Raw genomic sequence first — 20891 nt, forward strand, 5'->3', positions numbered from 1 at the left:
TTAGAAATCATCTCTTCCTTGGAGATAAATCCCATCCCTCCTGCTCTCATTCCCAAACTTTTGGAACAGTTAAAGCCAGCCACATACCCTGCACTTACCCAGAGGGAGACTGAGCGCCTCAGATGTGCAAAGGGTTAAGTGTGCCACACCCTCAGTAGGAACAGCCCCGGACTTTGTGCTGAGCAGCCATCTCTCTGGTCTCCTGGCCTGACTGGCACAGGCAGTCTGGGCTGGAGGAGGCAGCACAGAGGAAGGTCAGAGGAGTGGACACTGGCAAGAGGAGAGTGGCCTCTCTCCCAGCTTTCCCAACACCATGGACAGCTCCTGTTAATTAAGACCCTTCACCTTGGCGTCCAGGACTCCTATGTCCCCTTCCTGTCAAATTGGGATTTTTATCTCCCATTCTCCAAGGGACATTGAAGTTACTTCCTTGTTCCAGTGTTTGGTAAGTCCTGCCTTGACCTGTCACTACTCTTTCATACTTTAGCGTATCCCATGTGGGGGGTTTGTTTCTATTCCCCTTCTCCTCTCTCAACTAATTCCATTCCCATCCCTCTCAAATCCAAACCCAAAGAAGATGCTTTCCCCCAGCCCCCTTCAGCTTTTTTCCCTTAGGGAAGCTGCTTCAAAGACCTGGCCTTTAAAAACAAATTCTGTAAAATGTGAGAGAATAGTAGCACCTATTTCATGGGAATACTATGAGCATCAAATGAATTCATATTTGCACAGGGTTTAGAGACCTGGCTAATTGCTGCATGATTTCTAGAGATTGCTATGATCAATATTATAATTGCTTCCTTGGAGAAAGTCACTGGAGCTTGGGAAAAGGAGGCTAAGGGGGCAAAGGAAATTGCTGCCCACTTCTTCTTGCCTCATCTTCCGTTCCTGCTTCCTTCCCTCCCTTCCCCCACCAAGGTTTAAAGATGGAGGGGGAGAGAGAATGTTTGTCTCTTTTATTCCTGCTTGGGAGTGGCATTGACCATTGTACTAATGCTTCCCTGTACTCAGCCACCATGCTTACTCAGATCCTCTAGAAGGACAGGGGGGCTGGACTTCCTGCCGAGGGAACTCTTGCCATGTGAGTATGGCATGGGGCCCAGCCTTTCAACCCCTCCCGCAGCTCTCCTGCTGACCCATTCCCACCAACTACTAAAAACCTGGGTGTGTGCCTCTGGGCAAAGTCCATCCCTGAATGGACTTAGAGGAATCGGTGTAAGATCTAGAGGTAAGATCTGGGCCAGCATCCAGGAGCCCTGACAGTTGGGCAAACAAACCTCACTTTCATTTCCTTTTTTTAAAAGGTATTTTTATTAGCATGTATTGTACAGAAAGGTTTTGTTATAATAGTTTCCTGTGTGCATATAATGTACTTTGATTAAATTCACCTCCTCAATTACATGTTCTCACTCCACCCTACTTTTTAAAACAATTTCAACAGATTTCATTGTTCTATTTTCATATATATGTAAATATAAATAATATATGTATAATTTTAGTAATCATATTCACAGCTGCTTTACTCTCTCTTTCTGCCTGGTCCCCTCCCACTGGGTCAAACCTCCAAGCTTGAGAAAGAGATGGGCTTCCAGGTGCAAGAGGCTTTTCTTTTTCTCCTGCTTTTGTAACACTTTTACGAGACTCTTGGAATACCTGTGAAGCAGCATTTAAGGTTTCAGAAGATTGAAAATGAAATACTTCATAAGTATGAATGAATTATAAATAGTATAAGTATAAAATTTATTACATTAAGATATATCATGTAAGCCTGGTACCAGGGCTCACACCTGTAATCCTAGCTATTCAGGAGACTGAGATCTGAGGATCTTGGTTTGAAGCCAGCTGGCACAGGAAAGTCTATGAGACTCTTTATTTCCAATTAACTACCAGAAAACCAGAAATGGTGCTGTGACTCAAAGTGATAGAGCACTAGCCTTGAGCAAAAGGAGCTCAGGGACAGTGCAGTGCCCAGGCCCAGAGTTCAAGCCCTAGGACTGGCAAAACAAACAAACAAAAACCCCAAAACATCATATAGTCTGTACATGCAAGTTTTCTGTAACTCTACTGATGCAAGAGGCTTTTAATGCTCCACACATCCCACTTCCATCTTCTATGGAGAGTTCTGATCTTTTTTTTTCTTTTGGTTGGTTGTGGGACTTGAACTCAGGGCCTTAGCACTGTCCCTGATCTCTTTTGCTCAAGGCTAGTGCTCTACTACTTTGATCCACAGCTCCACTTCCAGTTTTTAAGTGGTTAATTAGAGATAAGTGTCTCACAGACTTTCCTTTCTGGGTTGGTTTTGAACTGTGATCCTCAGATCTCAGCCTCCTGGGTAGCTAGGGTTATAGGCATGAGCCACCAGTGCCTGGCTATTCTAATCTTTTTGGATAGCTCTTGCTTCTGTTTTCAAATTCATTGCCTTGTTTAGTCTCCATTTTTTAAAAAATGAAGCTTGCATAACTTACGAGTAGGGATAGGAGGGGAGAAATGGAAGAATAAAGAAGGTGTGATGCTGACAAGAAGCATTATACTCCTGATTTGTGTGATGGTGACCCCTTTGTACAACTACTTAGTAGTAATAATAATATTAATAATAATAAAAAAGAAAAAAATAAGGCTAGAAATCAGAGGAAGGAAAGACCTCTGAAGGAGCCCCTGCTATGGGCATGGGGGAGCAGGCGTAGGTGAGTAAAACAGAGGCTGTGTGAGGCCGAAGGATGAACAAGAGCATGAGGCAATCCAGGGAGTCTGGAAGTTGGCCAGGGCCTCGGAACAGGAGGAAGGAAGCTTTCAATACCTGGATGCTGCCTAAAGCCTGGCCCATACTTCCCTCCCAAGCTCGCTCTCTCCTTCCAGCCCATCTCCCTGCTGCCTACTGCTGCAGTCCTTCCCCAGATAGGCAGAGGCGGGTGATGCTCTCCAACCCCAGCCCATACTAGGCAGAAGAAGACTCCTCTACCTCCCTGTTGGCCTGGCTGGTCCAGAGGCTCTTGTAGGTAGGGGACTCTCCTTGATCTTTCTGTCTTCCTTTACTATGCTGAGCCGACATCGGCAGTCTTCTTTTCTTCCCAGGACCTCCTGCCCCTCCAAACATGCCTGTCCTAGAAGGTTCTGTGGGGGTGGAGGACCTAGTCCTCCTGGAGCCCTTGGAGGAGAAATCTCTGCTTGAGAACCTTCAGCTTCGCTATGAAAACAAGGAAATTTATGTGAGTGTGGCATGGGTGAGCTGGCTCTGGGGATGTTTGGCAAGTTCACATCACCTTCACCATTCACCTCCATCTCACTCATTTCTTTCACCCTCTTTGCTATTCCAGACCTACATTGGGAGCGTGATAATCTCAGTGAACCCCTATCAACAGCTACCCATCTATGGCCCAGAATTCATTGCCAAATACCAGGACTATACTTTCTATGAGCTGAAACCTCATATGTGAGTAGAGAAACCCAGGGAAGGCCGAGAAGGTCCCAGCTTTGTGACGATGAAGCACCCCCATTTCTCTTATTCCTTTCCCTACTGAGAGCTCTCCAGTGGTGCCCCCACTCCCCCGGCCCTCTGGAGGCCCCTCTCTAGGCCTCGCCCTTCTTGCCTAGTCTGCCCCATGTGCAGAGGAGAGATGAAGCCAGCGCTGGGGATGGGGTAAAAGGTGGTACTTGGGGCTGGCTCACAGTCATTGCTGACTTCCTCCTTTCAAGCTATGCCTTGGCAAATATGGCTTACCAGTCACTGAGGGACCAGGATCGAGACCAGTGTATCCTCATCACAGGGGAGAGTGGCTCTGGCAAGACTGGTGAGGCCCCCGGCTGGGGAAGCCATGCAGTCCCCTTTGGAAACCACCCACTTGTGTCTGTTCCCAACCAGGCCTAGCCCTGTCCCAGACACCAGCACTTCCTCTCTAGTTTTTCTGAGTCCTGAGGGCATGGTCTGAGCCACTGGGGTGCAGGGGGTTGAGGAGAGAAGTGGGTGGTGTGTCAGGCCTGGTTGGGGACCCCTTGAGTTTCTTGTGCACAGAGGCTAGCAAGCTGGTGATGTCCTACGTGGCTGCCGTCTGTGGGAAAGGGGAGCAGGTGAATTCGGTGAAGGAGCAGCTGCTTCAGTCAAACCCAGTGCTGGAGGGTGAGCATTCTGGCCTCTGCCCTCTCCACTCTTCCTGCCCCTGAGCCCCAGAGTCTCTCAGTCCTAGTCTCTCCTCCCAAATCACTGCTCCCATTCAGCCTGCATCACCTGCATCACAGGAGGTCGGTGCGAGGACTGGAAGGAGTCTTCCCCTCCCCAGGACTTGCCCTCCCTCCCCTAGAGCCTCACCTTCTCCTCAGTCACCTTACAGCCCTTTTCCATCTTCTCCGCAGCTTTTGGCAATGCTAAGACTATCCGAAATAACAACTCTTCTCGATTTGTGAGTGAACACATCCCAGCCTGATGGGCTGGGGGGGACTGGGAGAGAAGGGTGCAGACGGGAGATGAGAAGAGGGGGAAAGAAATCCTTTTCCTGGTTTCTCTGAAGGGAAAATATATGGACATCGAGTTTGACTTCAAGGGATCCCCCCTCGGTGGTGTCATCACAAACTGTATGTGTCTCGTTCACATGCCTCCCCAAGTCTTGCTTCTCCCACCTGACCCCTGACGTCCCTTTTTGCTTAGTGTGTGTGTGTGTGTGTGTGTGTGTGTGTGTGTGTGCGTGTGTTGGCACTGGGGCTTGAACTCAAGGCCTGGATACTGTCCCCTAACGTTTTTTATTGAAGACTAGTGCTCTACCAATTGAGCCATGCCACTTCTGGCTTACTGGTGGTTAATTGGAAATAAGAGTCTTGAAAATGTTCCTGCCTGGGCTGACTTTAAACTGCACTTCTCAAACCTCAGCCTCCTAAGTAGTCAGGATTTCCGGCATGAGCCACTGGAGCTCAGCATGTACTTTTGAAGAAAGGAGGAATATTAGAACACCAAGAAGCTTCCCACTGAAAGCACCAGCGCTGGGGTAGAATTAGAAGGGTCTGCATTGTGTCCCAGGCCATCAGGAAGTTATTTTCTAATTCTCTGTCAGATCTGCTTGAGAAATCCCGAGTGGTGAAGCAGCTCCAAGGCGAAAGGAACTTCCACATCTTCTATCAGCTGCTGGCTGGAGCAGATGCACAGTTGCTGAGTACGTGCCTGCCCTGGACATACAACAGAGTACCCCCAAACTCCATTCCACCCACAGAAGCCCAAACTACCCTGAGCCCCTGCAGCCTCCTTCTTTGGGGCCACCCAGACGTCTCTGTGCTAATATTCCCCATTAGGACCCTCACCTTCCATTATTGGGAACAAATCTCCTATCTCTTCTGTTCTTGTCCTTTGATGGGACTGATATCCAGGGACATACCTTTCTTGTTTTATTTTATTTTATTTATTTATTTTGTTCTTGTACTGAACTCAGGGCTAGCTCTATACTACTTGAGCCACAGCTCCATTTCTGGCCTTTTGGTAGTTAATTGGAGATGAGGATCTAATGGATTTTTCCTGCCCAGGCTGGCTTCAAATCTCCATTCTAAGATCTCATCCTCCTGAGTTTCTAGGATTACCCTAACCAGAACCTGGCTAGGCCTGTGTCTTTCTTGTCTTATTGCTGCTCTCATCTCTCTGTCCTGTCTGGATTTCCCTTTTGTCTGATGGCTTCAAATATGGATCAATCATTTATCTTCCTTCCTACTTCCAGCTTAAGTGGTTGTACTGAGAGTTCATCAGGGAAGCAGGCAGGATGTCATGAAAGTGTTAGTTAAAGCTATCCTGGACTTGTATCTGCCTCACCTAGGACTATGTCCCTGGCTTTCTCTTCTTGGATAATTCTACCAATGTTTCATCCACTCATTCATTCATTCCTATGCATCTTTTGAACATCTATTCTGATCAATCACTCTGCTAGTCTGTTGGTATATGGAGTTGAGCAAGGCATGGACCCTGTCCTCTAGGAGCTCAGACTTCTGGGACAGCATTTCAATGCAAGTGTGATTGGTGTCAGTAGGCCTGTGCAGGTAGCTAGTGAGCAGAAGGCATGGAGACCCTTACCTTGTTTGGGAGAAGAGCCCAGGCCAGAAAGGAAGCTGGACTGGCTAATGGTAGCTCTCATAAGTAAACATCTCTGAACATTTTTGATGCATTTATTAAAATAAAATATCCTGCTTATTAACCAGGCATGTGGAATACAGAGATGAGAAACAGTTCCAACATACTATTTGCTCATTTGTGGGAGGGACAGAAAAAACAAACCCTAGCTTGTGTGATGAGGCTGGGGTAGAGACTTACCACACAGAGGGATGCAAGACCACTGATGTAGTTCAGTTTCTCAACATTAGAGAAAGCATTCCACAGGAGGTGTCAAGACCAGGGAACAAACTATTCCTTACCTTGTTGGTACCTGATGAACAGACAATGAATCAACCCTGGCCAAAGCTGAGCAAGGTATTGAGGCTGAGGTGGGTGGGAGATTTACCTTTCTTTCCTCATCTTTGTCCTGGAAGCACTGAGGCCTGAGCAGGATAAAGAGGTGTTTTTGGTTTTGTTTTTTTTTTTAAACTGTTTGCATTGTTTAGAACCTGGAGGGTTCTATCTTTTCCCCAACTGGACCTTGGAGGGGTTCAATAAAGTTTTTTTTTCATAGCTGTTTTGAGGAAACCCCAGAAACTACTTAAAATTGACTCTGTCATTGTAGAAATTATTATCTCAGAAATCAAAGAAACAGGCGAAGGGCCTAAACCAAAAATGGTTCCTTTAGGTAAAAGAATGAAGCCACTTGGGGCAAGGGAGTTGAGGAGTTAAGGCTGGAGGGCAGGGGAGAGCAGGTACTAAGCTCCTTCCTCTACTTTGACCTTCCCAGAGGCCCTGAAGCTCGAGCAGGACATAAGTTGCTACACCTATCTGAACCCTGAGGTGTCCAGAATAGGTGGTATAGATGATGCCTCCAACTTCAGGACTGTTCAGGTGGGTGCTCAGTGTGGAGCAGGCTTGGGTTCTTGGCTGTTCCCCAAGCCCAAGCTGTGGCTTTCAGCATTGGACTGGTACCACCAGCTCAGCTTGATATCTGCTTTCTTCCCTAAGAATGCAATGGCTGTGATTGGATTCTCAGAGGAGGAAATTCGACAAGTGTTGGAGGTGACTGCTCTGGTGCTGAAGCTGGGAAATGTGGAGATGACGGATGAGTTCCAAGCCAATGGGATACCAGCAAGTGGGATCCGTGATGGGAGAGGTTTGTGGCATCCCGCTGAAGCTCCACCCTGAGTCTCCTATTTTGAGCTCTTGTACCATCTCCAGTGTAACCAGCCTCACTCTGAGCATTCCCATGTGGCCTGCTCCTGAGGGCTTCCCTTAGGAAGCATTCCTTGTGAAACATTTTGGAACAAGGTTTTTCAATTTGATAGACCTAGATCTGGGACTTCTCAGCATCTCAGTTGACTCTTCTGCAGTGGGGGTAAGCACACTAATCAGGAGATTCTGACATTAGACTGTTCAAACTAACTGTCCAAATCTACCTTCTGTCCAACACACTTTCAGCCTGTCTTCCTCCAGGGCTGTCAATGTAGTCTGAGTCAACTACAATGACTGCCTCAGCAAGACCCTGGGAAGCTCCTTACTAGCCTTTCTCTCCTTCCAAGATAAGGCCCTCTCTTGAGCCATTCTTATATTTCCTCATGATCTCAGGTATTCGGGAGATTGGGGAGATGGTGGGTTTGAATTCTGAGGAACTAGAGAGAGCCTTGTGCTCGAGGACCATGGAAACAGCCAAAGAAAAGGTGGTCACAGTATTGAATGTCACCCAGGTAAGAGATCTCCTGTAGGGGCCGATTTTGTCTGTTTTGTGGCTGTCACACTAACTCAGTAACACATCTCCCTCATCCTTCGACTGTGCCCCCCCACCCAGGCTCAGTATGCACGGGATGCTCTCGCTAAGAATATCTATAGCCGCCTCTTCAACTGGATAGTGCATCGAATCAATGAAAGCATCAAGGTGAGCTCTCATTCTCAATACCCTCTGTTTCTTTCACCTTCTCACCCTGGCCACCATCTCCTTCCTTGGTTTCTAAGATTAAACAGAGAGAGGAGGATGACAGGGAGGGTCCCTTCTAGTAGTTCCTTCTAGTAGTGAGTTTGAAAATCCGATTCATTTATTTCCCAACTATGTCATCTTTCAGTTGCACAAAAATTCTGAGCCTTAGCTTTCTGATTTAGAAATGATCACTAAAACAAAAATCACGAAAGCCTACCTGCTTCCCATAGTTGACTGCATATAGATTAAAATGATGCACAGAATTGCCATATAATCCAGCAATTGCCCTCCTAGGCAGACATCCAAGAGAACTGAAAACAGGTATCCTCACAGAAACTTGTATACAAAGACTCATAGAAGAATTATTCATAATAGCTAAAAAGTTAGTAGCTACCCAGGTATCCATCAGATAATGAACAGGTAAGCAAACTGTGGAGTAGAATAAATACTATTTGGCAATTTTTTTTAAAGGAGCAAAGCCTTTCTCTATGTTGCAACACTGATGAGCTTGAAAACATTATGGCCGTCACGAAAGATTACCTTTCATATAATTCTGTTTACATGAAATGTGAAGACTCAGCAAACCTACAGAGCTAGGAAGTAGATCAATGATTGTCAGAAGCTTGGGGAGAAGGAAAGGAAGAGTAGCTACTAATGGGGGCAAGATTTCTTTTTTAGGATAATGAGAATGCTCTGCAGTCAGGTGGTAGTGAAGATTATATAAACATTTTGATCAGTGTCACCCTTTTCATCATTCTCCCTCATCTCTCCCAGCCCCTCCCATTTCCTCAGTTTTCCTACTTTCATAGGATATGCATTGAATATGATGGTTGAATTCGCTCCCTCCTTCTTCTCTTTATATAAACTTTTGAATAATTAAAAGAAGAGCCCATTGAATTACATGTGGCATATGAATTATATTCAATAAAGCTGTTATTTATTTGCATTTTTGTGGAATCCAGCTCCAGGCCTCATATATGTTAAGCATATGCTATGCTACTAAGCCATACCCTTAGTTCCAATAAAGCTGTTAATAAGCAATTATCTATATGAAAGTGGCATCTGTTTAGAAAATATCACTGAAAAGTCTTGGGGTCTAAATCTAAGATGAGGTAAATGCCTTTTCTTTCTGCAAGCTGATCCTTTTCATCTGTAAAATGGGAATGAATAACTTATAAAGTTATGAGATGCTTATTAAATGGCATGGGCTTTTTGTAATATGCTACAGATATTAGGAATGGTTGTTATCTTTTCTTTTTTTCTGGATATTGAGACTTGAACTCGAGGCCTCGTGCTCTCTCTTAGCTTTTTCAATCAAGGCTGGCACTCTGCTTCCGGAGCCACAGCTCTACTTCCTGCTTTTTGCTATTTAGCTAGAGATAAAGAGTCTTGTGAAATTTCTTGCCTGAGCTGTCTTTGAATGTCAGCCTTCAGATCTCAGTCTCCTGAGTTGCTAGGATCATAGGCATGAGACACTGTGCCTGGCTACGTGGTGGTTATTATCCTGAGAGGATTTTAATGTTTTCCAGTTTCATACTATGAGGGCACCATCCTGGAATCTATTTGCATCTCTCATTTCCTCCTTCTTCCTTCCTGCTTGTCTTAGAAAAGGAAGAAGAGCAGACACCATGGCTTCTTTCCATCTCTGTCAAGCTCACTTTGGCTCTGTTTACCCCTCTTCCCACACCATCTTCCCCAAAGAGTCTTTCGGGGTGTGCCCAGGGAGCCTGCTCTAAAATTATCCTTCCCTCTTCTTTAGGTAGGCACTGGAGAGAAGAAGGTGGTTATGGGGGTGCTGGATATCTACGGCTTTGAAATATTGGAGGTGAGAGAACCTTACCAAACCTTACCAGCCTGCTCCCCTAGATTTGGGGGACACAGGCTCACAAGTGGAGGCAAAAGAAGGGCTGTGAGGGGGGAGAGGTCTTTGGTGAGCTGGTCTCTCTCTTTAATCCTCAGGATAATAGCTTTGAGCAGTTTGTGATCAACTACTGCAATGAGAAGCTGCAGCAGGTATTCATAGAACTGACGCTAAAGGAAGAGCAAGAGGAGTACAAGAGAGAGGTAAACTACGTCTTCTCTCTGCTCTTCATTGTTGTTGTTGGTCATGGGCCTGGGCGCTGTCCCTGAGCCTCTTTGTGCTCAACACTAGCGCTCTACCACTTGAGCCACAGCTCCACTTCTGGTTTTCTGGTGGTTAATTGGAGATAAGAGTCTCATGGACTTTCCTGCCTGGGCTGGCTTTGAACTGTGATCCTCAGATTTTCAGCTTCCTGAGTAGCTAGGATTACAAGCATGAGCCACTGGTGCCCAGCCCTGCTCACCTTCTTAAACCACCCCCCAGATGTACACCAGAGCTTCCTTCCTCCTCCATCACAACTTCCTCTATATTGTTCCCAGATGGAACACAAAAGGCAAAGTTTCCCTTGCACAGCTGAGCATTCTGCCGTACTATGTAGCCAGGACATTCTGCTCCCCATCTTGTGTCCCCAGCCTCCCACTCGAGGCCAGGCCAGGCAGATGACAGATTGATGGAAGGGTGTGTGTAAGGACAGTCCTGACAAGAGTGAAGTGACAGCTGTACTTGGCCTATGGCAGACTGTAAGCCAAATTTAGAAAGGACATTTCTCCTGGGCTTGGCACCCTACCACATCTCTGTCTGTGCCCTTCTCCAATATCTCAGAATCTTTTGTCTCCTCCAGGCACTGGCTGATGTTGACATCCCCTTTATAGCACCCTGAATCCAGACTTCCTCACTGGAAGTGCCCCATGGCTCCAAATTTCCACACTCTTTCCCTGATTCAGTGCAAACCCCAGTTGTCTATGGCTAGGTGTTACTTAGAAAAGCTCTCTGATTGAGCTAATCCAACCGGAAGTGTTAGTGGCAGAGAGTCTTACTCATTAAAACCCTTCCAGGGATGTTCCCTCATGAACTCTCAAAAATCTGTTATGGCAATATGGCCACTATATTTTCACAATTTCAATTCTCAAATAAATGATACATTCCCATGTTTTAAGATTCAAGGAACTTACCAAAGTACATGGGTAAAGATCTCCCTCCTACCTCTGCCTTTAGCCTCCCTGTTCCCCTCCCCTTCCAAAGTCAACTAGGATAGGCCTTCTTCCCAAGGTCTCTTGCATGTATACAAGCAAATATGTAAATACATTTTTCTATAAGGTTTATACAAAGCCAGTAAATGCAGTCTTCTATGGACTTTGTTATCATTCATCACTTAACAAGAGCTCTCCCATGTCAATACAGAAAGATCCTTTTCACAACTACATAGGATTGGAAGGATATTCTAATTCATTTAGCTGGTTGGGGAAGATGTATTATGGAGATGAAGTGGGAGGGAAACTTTGTTTTCTCTAAGGGTCAGTGAAGGAGAAAGAAAAGCAAAGCTTATACTTCCCAGTCGCATTTGGGAATAGCCCCAGCCTGGGACATCTGGAACCTTGGGAGGGATAAGCAGCTATCCTGCCTGTAGACCACGTGTTCAGCAAGTTCTCAGAGCAAGCAGAGAACAATTGTCTCTGGGTCTTCAGCTTCTGTACAAAGCTTTTTTCTTTTTTTCAAATGGTGTAATACCGAAGTATGATGTGAATCAGTGGTTCTTAACATGTAGCCCTGGACCAGTAGTGTCAATATCATTTAAGAACATGTGAGAAATGTAATTTTCCCAGCACCATCACAGACCTGCTGACTTTGAGGTGGGAAGGAGGACAACCAGTAAATTCAGGAAGAGGATTCCCAGCAATCTGGGTTACAGCGAGTACATTGTGTTGCACTCTCAAGCTTCAAATATCACGGGTGTAGAGCTCTAGAGACACATCAGATAAGCTTGGTACTTGATGATAAACTCTTTCATGCACTATAGTTATATAATTTATTATCAGAATGGTGTGATCATCTGCTATATATACATGGGTCTTTCCCCGGGCCCATACTGGTGTACTGTTTGTCCCTACCTCCATTTGACACATTACATTTCTCTCCTATTCTATATCACCTACTGAGCTTTCTGCATCATCTCATCTTTACTCACAGGTGCCCTGGTTCCCCACACAGCTTTATTTGCCGATCTCACAAAATTTCCACCAATTTTAGAGGGATGGGCTGTGAATAGAACCAAAACAAAAACCATCTGAACTATGGGATTTTCTGATGGTTCTTTGTAGTGAGAGTGGCTAAAAGGAAGGCTGGGTCTGATGAAGTCTTTGGAGACTTGACTTGGACCTGCCCTTGCAACTGATGTTTCCCCTTACCAGGGAATACCATGGACAAAGGTGGACTACTTTGATAATGGCATCATCTGTAACCTCATTGAGCATGTAAGTGATCTTTCTCTTACCTCTGGGAATCTCCCTTTCCAAACTACCTGAACATCCTTCTGTCTCTCTCCCCTCTGCTCCATGTGGTAGGGATGATAAAGGAGGGCAAAGGGGGAGAGCAGGTGGATGAAGCAGCAGTGAGAATGTGAACATCTTGAAAGACCAAGTCTATATCACATTCATCTCATTCTCTTGGCCTAGAATCAGCGAGGCATCCTGGCTATGCTGGATGAAGAGTGCCTGCGGCCTGGGGTGGTCAGTGACTCCACTTTCCTAGCCAAGCTGAATCAGCTCTTCTCCACACATAGACACTATGAGAGCAAAGTTACCCAGAATGCCCAGCGCCAGTACGACCACACCATGGGCCTCAGCTGCTTCCGCATCTGCCATTATGCAGGCAAGGTAATGTAGCAGAGCCTGGGACAAAGACTAGGGCCAGAGCACAAACTGAAGGTAGAGGGGCAGGTGAGACTGAGGATGCTTTAGAACACTCCTGGGAGGACCAAGTAGAACAGGACCATGGGGTCTCCAAACCCACAGATGTTCCTCTACAGGTGACATACAACGTGACTGGCTTCATTGACAAGAACAATGATCTGCTCTTCCGAGACCTGTCCCAGGTCATGTGGAAGGCTCGGCATCCTCTCCTTCGTTCCTTATTCCCCGAGGGCAATCCTAAGGAAGCATCTCTCAAACGTCCCCTGACGGCTGGGGCCCAGTTTAAGAGTTCTGTGGCCATACTCATGAAGAACTTGTATTCCAAGAACCCTAACTATATCAGGTGACAAGCTGGGCACACAAGGGAGCATGCTTCATGTCTGATAGCATGTGCAAGGTCTGTGCGCTATAGAGCATGTCCAGAGGAGTAACTCTGGAACAGGGTCTTGGAGACCTATTCTTACAGAAAACAGAGCCAGGTGAGGAGCTGTGTATCCTAAGGCTGGGAGGAGTGGCAGTAGGGTAGCAAGTGGGAAGGACCAAGGATAAGATTCTGCTTTGGCTGAAAATTTCTAGTAAGGGAATAACTGTGCGCAGATTGGGGTGTGGCGATCAGAAGAAGGTCTACCAGCACGTTATCCACTTCTGAGCTCTAGGCCTCCCCCCACTCCAGGTGCATAAAACCCAATGAAAATCAACAGCGAGGTCAGTTTTCTTCTGATCTGGTAGCAGTCCAGACACGGTACTTGGGGCTGCTGGAGAATGTACGGGTGCGCCGAGCTGGCTATGCCTACAGGCAGGGCTATAAGCCCTTCCTGGAGAGGTACCGACTGCTGAGCCAGAGCACCTGGCCTCACTGGAATGGGGGAGACAGGTAAGACCCAGTGGGACGAAGGCAGTGGATAAACATAAGAATTATGTTTCCAGGGCTGGAAGGACATAGGGGAACTGTGGGAGAAGATTCTTCTTGAGACACTCCTCAGCACCTTTCTCCCATCTGCCTGTAGGGAGGGGGTCGAGCAGGTCCTGGGGGAGCTGAGCATGTCTTCAGGGGAGCTGGCCTATGGGAAGACAAAGCTCTTCATCAGAAGCCCCAAGACTGTGAGTTGGGGAGAGCACATGTGTGGAGATGGGAGGAGTCCAGGGCCCACATGAGGAAGAGGCTGGAGGGGAAGAGGGTCTCCATGATCTGAAATAGAGAATGGGTGGGAACTCTCTGCCCCTGGAACTGAGGACTTGTTTCCACTCTGCAGGGCAGAGAGCATCATCTACGATGCTGGCTAGAGAACCTGCAGTCCTGTGGGCTATTGGAGGAGGAAAGCTAGCTGTTTCTCCCCACACTTCCTCTTTCCATAGCTTTTCTACCTGGAGGAGCAGAGGCACCTGAGACTCCAGCAGCTGGCCACCCTCATACAGAAGCTTTACCGAGGCTGGCGCTGCCGTACCCACTACCAGCTCATGCGGAAGAGTCAGATTCTCATCTCTGCTTGGTTTCGGGGCAACAAGGTGCAGTTGCCCCCAAAGACCCATTCTGTTCACTCATGACAGTGGGAGAAATGGTTCAGGATATGGGGTTTTTCTACCAGCATCACTCTTTTCCCACAGCAAAAGAAACACTATGGGAAGATGAAGGCATCGGCATTGCTGATCCAAGCTTTTGTTAGAGGGTGGAAGGTAATGGGGAATGGCAGAGGGGTTTCTGTTCACATATGACCCCCCCCTTTGTGGGTTGTGCTTGCTACTGGGGAGAAAAAGCCTGGGAGTCTAAGGCCTTCTAGTTCCCTTCTGTGAGGAGGCCTGTGTGTGGATGTGGCTGGAGAAGACTTGTTCATGTGCATGTGTGTGTCTGTGCCACTGCTGTTGCTGCCCTCCTTTGCCATCTTGTGTGACTTTGTGCCCTCCCTCCCAGTCTCAGTCCTAGGTATGTTTGAAAAAGTAACAGAACCTCATCTAGAAGCTGTGTTTTCTTTTTGTTCCTACCAGGCTCGTAAGAATTACCGAAAATACTTCCGGTCAGGAGCTGCCCTCACCTTGGCAAATTTCATCTACAAGAGCATCGTAAGTGCTGGGATGAGGATGGGAAATGGAGAGGGCGAGGAAGTTGGGACAGGTTTGGGAGAGGAAGAGGTGACCTGAAACTTTCCCCCAAGAACTTCTCCAATCCTAGGAGAAAAGGGGAGGAAGAAGCAGTTTTGAGGGAGCAGACCCTAGAGTCCCTGAGGTCCAGAGCAAACTGAGAAAACATTTTGACTTGAGTGGACACTGCTAGCTGGCATCCTGCAGCAGAAAGAGTCAGCACACCTGCCATCTTGGCCATGGCCAAATAGGTTGGAGGAAAGTCTGAGGCTGGGCATTTAGCAGCTGCACACAGAGGGATAATTCTCTAACCCTCCCAGATCCACTTTGGGAGGAGTGTGGAGGAATCATATCTCCCCTCCATCCCTTCTGAACCCACAGCAGGCCAAGAGAGAAGGTAAATCAGGCAGAACTTCTCCCAGTTCTAGAGGGCTTAAAGTGAGAAGGAAGAAGCTAAGCCCGGGCCTACACATTCAAACTGCGGGCATCTTCCAGTGGAGGAAAAGAGAGTTAAGAGCAATTTCTGGAGGCATCTGTCAGCCAGTAATGGTGCTTCCTGAGGCACACTGGAGAGAGAGCTGTGCTCCACTGAGTCTTAGGGACAGCAAGTGATTGGAGGAAGGAACAGGGCTCTGGCCAGAGGACTGCAATTATAACTAACCCCTGTTGATGGCATTTCAGACAGCTGATAGGACCCACCATATGTGGGGCCACCATGAAGAGCCCATGTTGTTCTTTTTTTTTCTTCTTTTTTGCTGGTTCTGGAGCTTGAACTCAGGGCCTAGGTGCTGTCCCTGAGCCTCTTTGTGCTCAAGGCTAGCACTCTACCACTTGAGCCACAGCACTACTTTCAGCTTTTTCGAGTAGCTTTTTGGAGATAAGAGTCTCACGGGGACTTTTTCTTCTCCAGGCTGGCTTCAAACCATGATCCTCAGATCTCAACCTCCTGAGTATCTAGAATTACAGGTGTGAGCCACGGGTACCTGGCTACATATTTATTTTAAAATTTTTATTTTAGTGTTTATTTATTTAGTGCCAGTACTGGGGCTTGAACTCAGGACCTAGGCACTGTCCCTGAGATTATTTTTGCTCAAGGCTAGCACTCTACCACTTGAGCCACAGCTTCACTTCTGGCACATGTGTGTGCATGCATGTGTGTGTGCGCCCATGTGCACATGCACACACACATACATGCTTAATTGGCAGGCTCAAGGACTTTCCCGCCCTGGCTAGCTTTGAACTGTGATCCTCAAATCTCAGCTTTCCAAGTAGCTAGGATTACAGAGGTGAGCCATCAGTGTCCTGTGATTTTTATTTATTTATTTAATTTTATTTTTCCCAGTCCTGGGCCTTGGACTCAGGGCCTGAGCACTGTCCCTGGCTTCTTTTTGCTCAAGGCTAGCACTCTTCCACTTGAGCCATAGCGCCACTTCTGGCTGTTTTCTATATATGTGGTGCTTCATGTATACAAGGCAAGCACTCTTGCCACTAGGCCATATTCCCAGCCCCCCTGTGATTTTTAAAACTATCTTTAAGTAGTTGTATAAATTGGTTTCAGTTCAACATGTCAGTTTATGAGTACAGTGCATCTGAGACACTTTCATTTGAGCCCCTCGTTGTCATTAGAAATGCTGGATCTCACAGCTGAGTTGATGAATGGGAGACCTGAACCTGGGACTTCATTGCTTCCCAGTTTTTGCTTCCTCCTCTGTTCCCCAAGGCAAGTTCCTTCCTCTAAAACCTCCTCCTAGCCTGGCCTTCTGTCCCACTGGCTCCGCTGTGTCTGCCATTGCAGAATATGTGCTCTCCTGCTACATACCTGAGACCTCTAATCTGATTTTGTGCTTGTCTCCTGACAAGCATCTGGATTTTATCAAGTAGCTGCTGACTATCAACCCAGGATCCCCACAGAAACATGCAAGGGGCTTGGTGCAGGTTTCTTCTTCTAGTACTTCTGACTAGTCCATAGTTTGCCCAAAGCTTGACTATATCTAAGGCTAGGCAATTATCTTTTCAACACTTTCAATGTGTTCACATGTTTAACACTTTTTTTTCGTTTTTGCCTGTCCTGGGATTTGAGCTCAGGGCCTGGGCACTGTCCCTGAGCTTCTTTTGCTCAAGGATAGAGCTCTACCACTTGAGACACAGCTCTACTTCAGCTTTTTGGTAGTTTCCGGGTTTCTGGTAGTGTTAATTGGAGATAAGTCATGGTCTTTCCTGCCGGGGCTAGCTTTGAACCATGATCTTCAGATCTCAGCCTCCTGTGTAGCTAGGATTACAGGTGTGAGCCACTAGCACCTGGCTTCACATGTTTAATTCTTAAGGCTTTCAACAATCCTGTGGCACGGGCCTTCTGTTTTCCCCATTTTATAGGTTAAGTAAGTTGTCAAGGATCCCACAGCTGGTAAATGGTAGAACTGGAATATGAAGTATTGAACTCCAGAGCTTTTACCAACTAACAGGAGTCAGAGCAACTCATTACTCTAGGCAGGAAGGAGGTTGCCTAAGGAAGAAAGAACTCTGTAGATGGAGAAAAAAAACAAGCAAAAAGTACTCCACACTGGCGGGAACAAAGGATACTATGGAAGAAGCTTTGGAATGTTTGTTGACTGGCCTGGGCATCCAGGGAAGGCTTTGAGCTGCTCCTTCGAGGATCAGCAATGTCTGGGTTGGTGGAGCTGTGCTAGGGCGCAGCAGGAGTGGGCATGAGCTGTGTGGAGGGCATGGCAAGGAGCCTGTGTGGTTGGTGGCTGGAGAGTTCAGGGAGTCCTGTGACCCGATCTGGGGATCCAGGTGGAGGATTTTGTATGGCAGGCTTAAGTGTTTGGTACCACCAATCAAAGAGGTGGACAGATTTGGTAAACAAGCTAGCACAGTACCTGCCGCCTATCAGGGCTTGTGGGCTGAGAAAATAGGAAGCTACAGGAACAATTCATTAAAGCTTATTTTTATTAATATTTATTTATTTATCATTGGTGGTCATGAGGCTTGAATTCAGGGCATGGGCACTGTCCCTGAGTTATTTTGCTCAAGGCTAGTGCTCTACCATTTTGAGCCACAGACCTACTTCTGATTTTCTGGTGGTAAATCAGAGATAAGAGTTTCATGACTTTCCTGCCCAGGCTGGCTTTGAACCTCAATCCTTGGATCTAGGTCTCTGGAGACTTACTTTTATATTGGCTCATTCCACTTCACCACCCTGCATGGCTGGCCTCTGATTAGAGATAATCCTTTCCCTTCACTCTCCCCTTCCTGCTCTTACCTCCCAGCCTCAGACCGCTACTGCGCATTGACAGAGAGCCAGAGGTGACTCCCTTCCATCCCTCCAGCTCTACTCTGGCTTCTTTCTCACTAGGAGTGGCCTTCCCTCTTGTCAGTAGCAGGATCTGGGTGTGAGTCTGCCTGCCAGAAAATGGCTCTTCTCCTCATTCCCCTTCCAATCCCCTTCTTCCAACCCAGGCACAGAAATTCCTGCTTGGCCTGAGGAACAATTTGCCGTCCACCGATGTCTTGGACAACAGGTGGCCATCTGCCCCTTACAGGTGCTTCAACACAGCCAATCGGAAGCTGCAGCAGATATTCCACCAGTGGAGGGTGAGGCTTGGCACCTTTGCCCTCCCTTCTGATTCCCTCTCCCTCTCATTTCTCTCCTATTCACCCCCCCTTTTTCTTTTTCTGTGATAAACTATACATAATAGTTACCGTCTTAACCATTTTTAAGTGTGCAGTTAGTGGCACTTAGCACACTCAGGTTATTGCATGATCATCACCACCACCATCTCTGTACTTTTTCTTCTTCCCTCTCCAAATTGAATGCACATCCATGTTCTACTCTGCCATGTCTATCCATACCCTCCTATAACCGCAAATCTATTTTCTGTGTCTATGTATTTGACTAATGTAGATATCAACTACCATAAATGCAAATTACACAATACTTGCCTGACTTATGTCACTCACAGTGTTCTTTCACATTCTGGAAATACTTGTGGAACCCTCTGTGGGCTGGGCATATGACCTCAGGGTACCTGCATTCGCTAGTTTCCATTCATTCCACAGCACCCCTCAGTTCTCCCAGTCCTCCTCGCTCATCCTCCAGTGGCTCCCTGCCTTCTCCTGGAGTATTTAGTGCATTACTACCTCTCTACTCCTTTGTGTCCTCTAGTTCCTATCTTCACCTCCCTCCCCAACCCTTCCCTCTTCCACCATGATCTTAGCTCCTGTCCTTGGCTCCTCACAGTGCAAGAAGTTCCGAGATCAGCTGTCCCCAAAGCAGGTGCAGACAATGAGGGAAAAGCTCTGTGCCAGTGAGCTGTTCAGAGGGAAGAAGGCTTCCTATCCCCAGAGGTAAAGGCCCCACACAGCCAGTTCCAGCCTATGGTAGTTCTCAAGCTTGTGCCTGCATCAGAAAATTGCCTGGCAGAGTTGTGGACCCCCGAGGCTGTGCCTCCTCCTCAGAGTCTGATTGAGCAGTCAAGGGGGCCCCTCCTGAGTGGGACTGATGGTGTTGCTCCTGGACCATGCCTGTGACTCTCTGAGACAGGCAGGGCAGAGAATGAGGAGGGGCACTTGGGACGGGATGAATAGGGCCTTGTTGCCCACTGCCCACCCCCCATGTGTCCTCAGTGTCCCCATTCCATTCCGCGGTGACTACGTTGGGCTTCAAGGAAACCCCAAGCTGCAGAAGCTGAAAGGCAGGGAGGAAGGGCCTGTTCTGATGGCAGAGACTGTGAAGAAGGTCAACCGTGGCAATGGCAAGGTAAAGAGTTACAGCTCCTTCCCACAGGGGGGCGGGGGGAGTCCGGGCCGAGATGGGCAGCTCTATGTGTATGTGTGTGTGTGTGTGTGTGTGTGTGTGTGTGTGTGTGTGTGCACGCACAAGCACATTTGCATGCATACATGCACAATGCAGGATACAGGATGCATGGGTGAGAGTTAACTCTGACTGTCACTCATTCTTTCTTCTCCCCACCATTCTTTCTCTAGACTTCTGCTCGGATTCTTCTTCTGACCAAGGGGCATGTGATTATCACAGACACCAAGAAGTTCCAGGCCCAAATTGTCATTGGGCTGGACAGCGTGGCTGAGGTGTCAGTCAGCAGCCTCCAGGATGGGCTCTTTAGCTTACATCTGAATGAGGTAGCAGAATGGGGTGCAGCAGGGCCTCCACTGGAGAAGGGGACGGGGATCCCAGGGTGGTGGGGAGAGGGGCAGGCTGAAAGAGCTGAGACCAGACCTCTTACGATGGGCCTTTGATGTTGCTCTGGGGGCTTCTAAGGAGAAAAAAAATGAATCTCTTTCCTACTGTTTTCCTTTTCTTCTTAAGATAACATCAGTGGGCTCCAAAGGAGACATCCTGTTGATCAGTGACCATGTGGTTGAATTACTGACGAAAATGTACCAGGCTGTGCTGGACGCCACACAGAGGCAGCTTTCTGTCACGGTGACTGAGAAGTAAGGCCATGAGCTGGTGGTGAGGGACAGATTGGGACAGATGACCGGGCTCATGGTCATTGTGACCGGGGAAATCATGCGATCAGAAACTGAAGCATACTGTGTCAGGGCAGTGTTTGGGGGTGTTTCTTGATTCCTACCCAAGTTCTCTGGGGCCTTGAGTCATCTGACGGGGGTGGAGGGGTGGGGTATGGCAGGATGGGGTGGGGATGTACCATGTGCTTGTCTCAGGGAGGCATGGGGATCCATTGTAGAAATTTGGGAATAGGAGTGAGAGGATGCAGATGCTAGTAGCTTCAGTTCTTCTATGTGTTCTCCTTCTAGGTTTTCAGTGAGGTTCAAGGACAAAAGTGTGGCTGTCAAGGTCATCCAGGGCCCTGTGGGTGGTGGGAAGAACAAACTAATTTGCAAGAAGAAGGGAAATCACCTGGAGGTCACTGTGCAGTGAGGAGCTGGGAGCTGCCCCACAGAGCGCAGCCTCTTTCTCCCAGACCAGCATAAGCCCCCTCTGCCTGCCTTTGGGGTGGGGTGGGGGAATCTCATGTCTAGCCCCGCTGTTGGTAAGGTGAAATAAAGAGA

The 20891-nt window shown here is 47.5% G+C and overlaps 1 protein-coding gene across 2 annotated transcripts; it reads left to right on the forward strand.

The window, feature by feature from the left end:
- Nucleotides 1-263: 263 nt before the first annotated feature.
- Nucleotides 264-20891, forward strand: Myo1a (myosin IA). 2 transcript variants are annotated; one of them, XM_048349931.1, is made up of 29 exons: nucleotides 264-445; nucleotides 2854-2993; nucleotides 3070-3203; nucleotides 3312-3427; nucleotides 3691-3785; nucleotides 4007-4111; nucleotides 4345-4391; nucleotides 4500-4563; nucleotides 5037-5135; nucleotides 6846-6949; nucleotides 7067-7214; nucleotides 7667-7785; nucleotides 7887-7973; nucleotides 9772-9837; nucleotides 9972-10076; nucleotides 12282-12344; nucleotides 12546-12746; nucleotides 12899-13125; nucleotides 13456-13656; nucleotides 13790-13883; nucleotides 14139-14288; nucleotides 14388-14456; nucleotides 14766-14840; nucleotides 18318-18452; nucleotides 19099-19205; nucleotides 19485-19617; nucleotides 19845-19997; nucleotides 20185-20312; nucleotides 20637-20891. In XM_048349931.1, the coding sequence occupies exons 3-29, from the start codon at nucleotides 3090-3092 to the stop codon at nucleotides 20758-20760; spliced, it is 3129 nt and encodes a 1042-aa protein (XP_048205888.1). In that variant the 5' UTR covers nucleotides 264-445; nucleotides 2854-2993; nucleotides 3070-3089; the 3' UTR covers nucleotides 20761-20891. The 2 variants fall into 2 exon arrangements, with proteins under 2 accessions (XP_048205888.1, XP_048205893.1); XM_048349936.1 differs by lacking the exon at nucleotides 2854-2993.

This window comes from Perognathus longimembris, chromosome 1 (assembly GCF_023159225.1).
Source record: "Perognathus longimembris pacificus isolate PPM17 chromosome 1, ASM2315922v1, whole genome shotgun sequence".
Lineage (NCBI taxonomy): Eukaryota > Metazoa > Chordata > Mammalia > Rodentia > Heteromyidae > Perognathus > Perognathus longimembris.

Excerpts from the sequence above, each read along its gene's own strand:
- Myo1a (XM_048349931.1), top strand. The coding sequence starts at position 3,090 with ATGCCTGTCCTAGAAGGTTCTGTGGGGGTGGAGGACCTAGTCCTCCTG. Across the intron at positions 7,974-9,771 it reads GAATCAATGAAAGCATCAAG|GTAGGCACTGGAGAGAAGAA; the intron begins GTGAGCTCTCAT and ends CCTCTTCTTTAG. Across the intron at positions 13,657-13,789 it reads CACTGGAATGGGGGAGACAG|GGAGGGGGTCGAGCAGGTCC; the intron begins GTAAGACCCAGT and ends ATCTGCCTGTAG.